Genomic DNA, 8,463 nt, shown 5'->3' with positions numbered 1-8,463 from the left:
ACACGTAGTGGTCGAGGGACATCAAAGATTTCATATGTGAAATTTACCGAAAATTGAAAAAAAGTCATTCGTTATCACGGAAATTTGATGGGGAATTTATTCTAAACGAAAAAGTATATTTTTATTCATGCACTTGTTACTGCACCTGTCGTTTCCAGAATATTCCCTTTATTTCAAATAGCGTTCGGAGGACATCAAAGATTTCATACGAGAAATTGACCAAAAAAAAACAAAATCATTCGTTGTCCAAAAAATTTTATAGAAAACTTATTCTAAGTGAAAAACAAAATTTTTTTTTTATTCCGTTTTATTCCATCGAATTGCACTTGTTGTTTCCAGAATATTTCCTCTATATCAAGTAGCATCAAAGATCTCATAATATGTTAATTCAACTGAAAATAACTAAAATGTCATTCGATATCAAGGAAATTTGATGGGGAACTCATTCTAGGTAAAAGACAAATTTTTTTTGTGATTCCGTTTGAAAAATTGCAATAGATTGACCTCATTGATTTAATGACCTCATTGATTTAATTTTAGAGGAAGAACGGCTACTACACGCAAAAGGTGAAGAGAAAAAAAGAGTCGAATAATTCAAGCGATTTTGAGGAGAAGGGTTATTAATCAACAAATAATTGTTGTTTCGTAATCACGAAATATATACGAGAATATATTGTTTGTTTTTCATTATGAGGGACTTCTCACAAGTTTTTTCTTTATTTTTAAATTAAGGTTTTGAATATTCTGCCAACGAGTTGCGTACAGCTACCTCTTTTTGTTGGCGCATGTGCGTAGTGGTTAAGCAGAAGACAGGAAGACAATTCTTAAGAAACCGCCACGCAGTTAAATTCTATTTTTTTCTATTTTCGCTATTTTCCAAAAGTTTGGACGCATTTCAACTATTTAACTTGTGATCAAGCCGCTATAGTTCGTGAATACACACCAAAGGACATAGTGTTGTGTTCATCTCCAGAAAGAAGGGCCCTTCAAGCAGCAGCAGAACCATCCTTTTAAGGGTAAGTCGCAAATCGTTGGTTTTGTTTCAATATTTATTTAATTTATTGATTTGTGAGGGGTCCTATTCGCTATTATTGAATTTTCAACGGAAATCTCGAGGATTAAGGTCCAATCAGTCCACTTTAATTCTCTCCGGCCTTCAACAACTTAAAGTTCTTAAAGCATCTTATTTTGAGCTTTGTAACATGGTCCTTCGAGCCGGATATTAAGGCCCTTCGTTCTCTTTGATTTTTGTTGGAAATATACTCTAAATACCAATTTTCATTTTTTTTCAAAATTGAATTACATCTCTTTTTGCTGATCATTTCAGGCCAATCGCTTCGAAATAACATTTTGAATGAATTTAATATATTATTCAGTACATTCGTTTTGATTTACCGCAAAATTTCGAAAATTTTTCATTTCCTGAAAATTCGATTTAATTCATTATAAATTCGACCATCTTGAAGATAATTTATCTCCTGAAATCATATGCTCAGTTCAGCCGTTATCAGTGGTCATCCTTCAACGTCATATTTTCAGCAGTCATTGTCAAACTAGTTTCAGGTTAATATTTGTTCAGAGGTTCGCATTGTTTACAAACACAATATTATAGTTGCGTATTGAATTCACTCCTTTTATTATTGATACAAACTTCTAAAAATGTCTGATAAATTTCGTAAACAGGTCGCTCTGAGGCAGAGTTGTGTAAAGGAGATGGAAATAATTAACAATTTAGCTATATCAGTTAAAAAGGATCACAAGCTACAAACGAAATTCAAAGTTCGTTATACTTCTCTTGATTTTCTGAATGAAGAATTTCAAAAATATCATAGTGGCATCCTATCTTTGTTATCAGCTGATAAAGACTCAGATTTGAACGCAGAAGATGATCTCAAGCGTAAGTTTCTTGAAATGTTTTATGATGTCAAATCGATTTATGCCGAATTATTTGAAAACGATGCAATGTCTCCTTTGAATGCGACTGTTGCCGCAGATAAAACCATTTCTGAAATTGCGCACGTGAGATTACCTCAAATTGATTTGAAACGGTTTTCAGGCGATATTAGAGAATTTCCTGCATACAAAGATATGTTCGATGCCTTAGTTCATTCAAATTCAAATCTCAAACCAGTTGAGAAATTTAATTATTTGATCTCTTCGCTAAATGGTACGCCATTAGATCTCATCAAACACCTCAGAGCAACTAATGAAAACTACCAGTCAGCTTATGATACCTTGATAAAACGTTTCACAAATCCTCGAGCCCAAGCTCGAGCTTATTGGCTCCCTATTGAAAACTTCGCTCCTTTAAAAACTGAAAATCCTTTTTTACTCCGCAAACTATTGGACACTTTCTCTATAAATTTATAAAGTTTGAAAAATATGAACGTAGATATCAAATGTGATTTTGTCCTGACTCATATGTTATTATCCCGACTTGATCCTGATACTGCTAGAGCTTTTGAGAATGAATACGGTTCAACAGAAATTCCGGAATATAAAACTTTGTTTGAATTTCTTGAAAGGTACTGCAATGGTTTGAACAATATTTCTGGAAGCAATACTCAAAAACCCATTTCTAGATCCACTAAACCATTAGCAAATAAATCTTCAAATAATTTTCTTGCACGCCGAGATTCTAAAGCCGCACAGTGTTCATTATGTAATGAAAATCATAATCTCTACAATTGTGAACAATATTTGAATAAAACGCCCTGCGACCGGTTTTCATACGCCAAGAGTAAATTTCTTTGTTTTGCTTGTTTGAGTGAAATGCATATGTTGAATAAATGTAAATCAAAGTCATCATGCCGAAAATGTGGAAGCAGAAAACATCATACAACTTTGCATTTTGAAAATGAACATTTTGAAAAATCTGTTCCTATAAATTCGAATCGATACCGGAATGAAACGGCGACGCCCGGTGCTGACATTGCCGCATCTTCTTCGATTGCGTTCGATAATAATAATTCGTTCGCTGCGCAACAACGATCCGGTACTGTTATGCTGGGTACTGCATTGATTGAAGTGCGAGCTCGTGATGGTACGCACAAGAAATTTCGTGCGTTACTGGATTCTGGTTCAGAAATTTCGATTATATCGCAAAAAAGTTTTAACGTTTTGAATCTTCCGAAAATTAATTCAGACGTAGTCATTAACGGCATCGGCAATACTCAAGTTGCGAACAATGGGATTGCTCAACTTTTTTTGAATCCCATTGGGAATTCTGATATTTGTTTAACTGTTGACGCCCTTATTTTGCCCAAAATATGTGACAAAATACCCGCTTATCCTTTAGATTCCAAATCTTGGAAATATTTACTCGGTTTACCTCTCGCTGATCCGCATTATTATATTCCTAATGAAATCGATGTTTTGTTAGGATCAGATATATTCGCAAATATTTTATCAAATGACCTCATTTATGGAAAAGATGGAGGTCCAAACGCGCTTCGCACCATTTTTGGGTATGTTTTACTTGGAAAAATTGAGAAAAGCCCAGTAGAAATAAAATGCAATTCTTTTATTAGTACACTTTCAGAAAATAATTTGGACGATACAATGAGAATGTTTTTCGAAATTGAAACTGTACCTGGAATCAATTTAGATATGCATAACACTTGCGAGGATATTTTCAAAAATAACGTTTCTCGCTCACCTTCTAGAAGATATACTGTTCCTCTTCCATTTAAAGAACTGAATCCAGCTTTTCCACAAAGTCGTACGATAGCAATTCAACGTTTTCTCGCTTTAGAAAGGCGTCTTCTACGCCAACCTAATTTACATGAACAATATTGTTCTGTAATAAAAGAATATCTCCAATTGTCACAAATGGAAATTGTTGATCCACCACAAGAAAATACAAACTTTTTCTATTTACCCCATCACGCCGTTCTACGACCAGATCATGCCACTACGAAGTTGCGTATTGTTTTTAACGCTTCCGCAAAAATGCCCAATAATAAATCACTTAACGATTGTTTATTTATTGGTAATAAGTTACAGAATGACATAAGCACAATATTATTGAAATTCCGGTTACACTCAGTATGTTTCACTGCAGATATAAAGCAGATGTATCGCCAAATTTTGGTAGATCCTTCATACACAGATTATCAGCGTTTAATTTTCCGCTTTTACCCTAATGAAAAATTATTAGATTTACGTATAAAAACATTATGTTTTGGCTTCAATTGTGCCCCATATCTGGCGATGCGAACCATTCACCAATTAGTAGAAGATGAAGGTAGAAATATGCCTTCAGCCTCGGTTGCGTTAATTGAGGAGACTTACATAGACGACGTTTGTAGCGGTGGTGATTCTCTAGAAAACGCTTTAAAACTCAAAGACAATATAAATGATATTTTGAATAAGGGTGGATTTCACCTTCGCAAGTGGTCTAGTAACAGTGCTGAATTTTTGTCTAGCATACCTGCAGATCAGATATCTTCAGGCACGCATTCACTTGATTTGCAAGATAATTGTTCAATCAAGATATTGGGACTCATTTGGGAACCAAAGAATGACTCCTTTCAATTCAACGTTGAAACAATTGATCGCAGTTGTACCAAACGCAATATTCTGTCCGAGCTGGATAGAATATTTGACCCTCTAGGGCACCTATTACTTTTTTGTGCAAATACCTGATCCAAAAGATGTGGTTAGCAAAAGTAGATTGATGATTAAAAAGTAAAATAACTTATTTCCGCTTTATTTTACTTTTTAATCATCAAGATGAATTTCCGACAAGTAAAGACTGAGACAATCAAACAAAAGTAGATTGGGATGAATGTCCGCCTGATGAAATATTACGAGTTTGGACAAAATATAAGAATGAATTGACATTATTGTCCAACTTACGTATTCCGCGCTTTATAAAAATTCCTCAACATTGTATTGCACAATTACATGGGTTCTGTGATGCTAGTGAACGAGGTTACAGTGCTGTTATTTATTGTAGAGTCACAGACAGTGTTGAAACTATTAATACCTTTTTTTTATGTAGTAAATCTAAAGTGGCCCCTTGTTCCAAAAAATTAAGTATTCCTCGATTGGAACTATGTGGTGCAGTACTTTTGGCGAAAGTTTTAGAATGGGTTACAATCACTTACCGCGATAAGATTTGTTTCGATTCCATTCACGCTTACACCGATTCTGAAATTGTACTAGCCTGGTTGAATTCGTCACCCCACAGATGGCAGGTTTTCGTTCGAAACAGGATTTCTTTCATACAAGAAAGGGTACCTGCTTCATCCTGGTCACATGTCCGATCCACAGAAAATCCTGCGGACCTAGCTTCACGTGGTATGTTTCCCTCGGAAATCATCACTAATGAAGTATGGTTTCAAGGACCTAAACATCTCCGTTCTATTCACCAGAAGTTCGATATCGTTAATAATTTCGAAACGCAAGAAGAACTTCGAAAATCTGTTTTATTAGCATTTGAAGAAAAACATTTTATTGACGATTTATTGATGAAATATTCAAATTTTTCTGTTCTTCAACGTATCTTGTGCTATGTTTTACGATTCGTTTTTCGCTCCACTGAACATATACATAGAGATCATGCTTTATCCCTATGGGAATTAAATCGTGCTACCTTGACATTTATTAAGAGAACCCAACAGTTATATTTCAATGAAATATTTGAAACAAAAATTTTCCCTAAACCTTTTAAGAAATTAAATGCATTTATAGATTCTCTAGGAATCATAAGAGTTGGCGGTAGACTCACTTATTCAAAATTATCTTTTGATAAAAGGCATCCGGTATTATTGCCCCAGCGGTGCAGACTTGTTGAATTATTAATTGAATCCTACCACAAAAAATATCTGCATGCAGGAACAGGAACGCTTCATTTTTTAATTTCGCAAAAATATTGGATTTTATCTGCACGAAGGGCTATACGCTCAGTCCTATCAAAATGCTTAAAATGTTGGAAAACAAACCCTGTTACGTCGCAACCAATAATGGGAAATTTACCGAATATCAGAATCTCTCCAGCCAATCCGTTTTCTCACTCAGGAGTAGATTTTTGCGGTCCTTTTCTAGTCACAATGAGTAGGCACCGAGGAGTTAAATCTTCTAAGGCTTATGTGTGCGTTTTTGTGTGTATGTCCACCAAGGCGATTCACCTAGAATTGGCGTCCGACATGAGTAGTGACGTGTTTATAGCTGCCCTACGCAGATTTGTGGCACGACGTGGAAAATGTTCACATTTATACTCTGACCTTGGGACAAATTTCGTCGGTGCTAATAGGGAGCTAGTAGCTTTAGCTAAAAAATGCGCTGAATGTGAGTTAATCACTCATCATTTTCTGCCAGGCAATGCCCCTCACATGGGCGGATTATGGGAAGCGGGCGTACGGTCAGTAAAAACTCACCTCAAAAGAGTGATAGGTGATCAAGTATTGAGCTATGAAGAGTTTTATACGCTCTTAGTACAAATTGAGGTGGTACTCAATTCTCGCCCTCTTACTCCGATGAGCTCAGACCCGAATGATTTGGCGGTATTAACTCCGGGACATTTTTTAACCTTGGAACCATTAGGTTCTGCTCCGGATGAAAATTATCAGGACATAAATATAAGCCACTTGAAACTGTGGCAACTTATTCAACAAATGCAACAACACTTTTGGCGCAGGTGGAAGAACGAATACTTGCATACTCTCCAGCAAAGAAATAAATGGTTAAAATCTTCTCATATGCCAAAGGAAGGTTCTTTAGTTTTAATAAAGAATGATAACCTGTCTCCTTTAAAATGGAATATGGAACGAATACTCAAGCTTACACCCGGTTTAGATGGTGTTGCACGAGTTGCTGATGTTAAAACCAAGTCGGGTACTATAAAACGACCTCTGAACAAATTATGTCCTTTGCCTGTTGAATAATTTTCAACACAAATGATATCTGCTGAACAAGCATATGCTACATTTTTTCTTTTCTATTATTCGTGGGTATTAAATTTTTCATTATATCTCCACCTTGTAGAGATTTCATTTTTTAGTTAATTATTAATTTTAAGAGCAAAAGGCTCATTACAGTCGCCTTTGGAGGCGGGAGTATGTTTCGTAATCACGAAATATATACGAGAATTTATTGTTTGTTTTTCATTATGAGGGACTTCTCACAAGTTTTTTCTTTATTTTTAAATTAAGGTTTTGAATATTCTGCCAACGAGTTGCGTACAGCTACCTCTTTTTGTTGGCGCATGTGCGTAGTGGTTAAGCAGAAGACAGGAAGACAATTCTTAAGAAACCGCCACGCAGTTAAATTCTATTTTTTTCTATTTTCGCTATTTTCCAAAAGTTTGGACGCATTTCAACTATTTCACTTGTGATCAAGCCGCTATAGTTCGTGAATACACACCAAAGGACATAGTGTTGTATTCATCTCCAGAAAGAAGGGCCCTTCAAGCAGCAGCAGAACCATCCTTTTAAGGGTAAGTCGCAAATCGTTGGTTTTGTTTCAATATTTATTTAATTTATTGATTTGTGAGGGGTCCTATTCGCTATTATTGAATTTTCAACGGAAATCTCGAGGATTAAGGTCCAATCAGTCCACTTTAATTCTCTCCGGCCTTTAACAACTTAAAGTTCTTAAAGCATCTTATTTTGAGCTCTGTAACAATTGTAGTTTTCATTCGTTTAATTGAAAGCCATTTTATAAATTGCATTTTATTGAGAAATGATATGGAAACTTCTTATTTTATCTCAGAAACACCAGAAGTGAAACATCCGAAAATAAGATGGACAAAACAACAAAAGAATGCAATAGAATGTTCTCAAATTAGATAGAGCAAAGTATAAAGTCTGCTAAACTGGGACCATCAGCTTGCATTGCTGCTGAAGAACGACAGTTTGAAAATCTATTGTAATACAAATAATAATCTACTCACTACTGTTGTACAAATAATGTTAAACTGTGAGATATTTTCAGAGAAATATCTAGAGGAAAAAAACGGTCACAGAAGGGAAAATCAAGGAGTTCATCTGTTCATCTATTCATGAACAATAAAACTTGGAAACAAATGAAAGCGTTTGTTTCTCGGTTTGTTTTCAACGCATATCGAAACAAATGATGAATGTTTGCCTGTATTTGTGTATGGTTATACCTTTTTTGAAAATCAAGTTCTTATTCCTTTTTTTTTGGAATTTCTTTCAATCTAAAATGATTTGTAAATTATATTCTTCATACATTTTTTTTGAGAATATTTCCCTCATTCATCTCCTGATCATTTCCTAAACTGAATTTGTAATGAAGAAACTAAGCAACATATTATTAAAACATGTTATAACTCAAATATAAAAAATCATAAAGAAGAGATTGTTTAGTTCAAGAAACCAATACGAAGAAGGTATCTGAATTTTTGAAAGTAGATATAATTAAAGAAGGAATGACATTTCAGAGGGGGTTCAATTGAAATACTGCATTTCAAATGAAAAAATGAAACCGAAATTGATG

The 8,463-nt window shown here is 34.8% G+C and overlaps 3 protein-coding genes across 3 annotated transcripts; all 3 read left to right on the top strand.

The window, feature by feature from the left end:
* The first annotated feature begins 1,659 nt into the window (after positions 1–1,659).
* LOC123675464 lies at positions 1,660–2,370 on the top strand. Its single transcript, XM_045610824.1, has one exon. It carries the CDS (start codon positions 1,660–1,662, stop codon positions 2,368–2,370), a length of 711 nt encoding a protein of 236 aa, XP_045466780.1.
* A 51-nt stretch (positions 2,371–2,421) lies between these two features.
* On the top strand, positions 2,422–4,647 carry LOC123675463. The gene has a single exon (XM_045610823.1). It carries the CDS (start codon positions 2,422–2,424, stop codon positions 4,645–4,647), a length of 2,226 nt encoding a protein of 741 aa, XP_045466779.1.
* A 1,409-nt stretch (positions 4,648–6,056) lies between these two features.
* On the top strand, positions 6,057–6,890 carry LOC123675462. The gene has a single exon (XM_045610822.1). The coding sequence runs from the start codon at positions 6,057–6,059 to the stop codon at positions 6,888–6,890; it is 834 nt and encodes a 277-aa protein (XP_045466778.1).
* Positions 6,891–8,463: the final 1,573 nt, after the last annotated feature.

This window comes from Harmonia axyridis, chromosome 3, assembly GCF_914767665.1.
Source record: "Harmonia axyridis chromosome 3, icHarAxyr1.1, whole genome shotgun sequence".
Taxonomy (NCBI): domain Eukaryota; kingdom Metazoa; phylum Arthropoda; class Insecta; order Coleoptera; family Coccinellidae; genus Harmonia; species Harmonia axyridis.
Note: the sequence above shows the minus strand (reverse complement) of the source record. Positions and strands in the feature narration are given on the sequence as shown.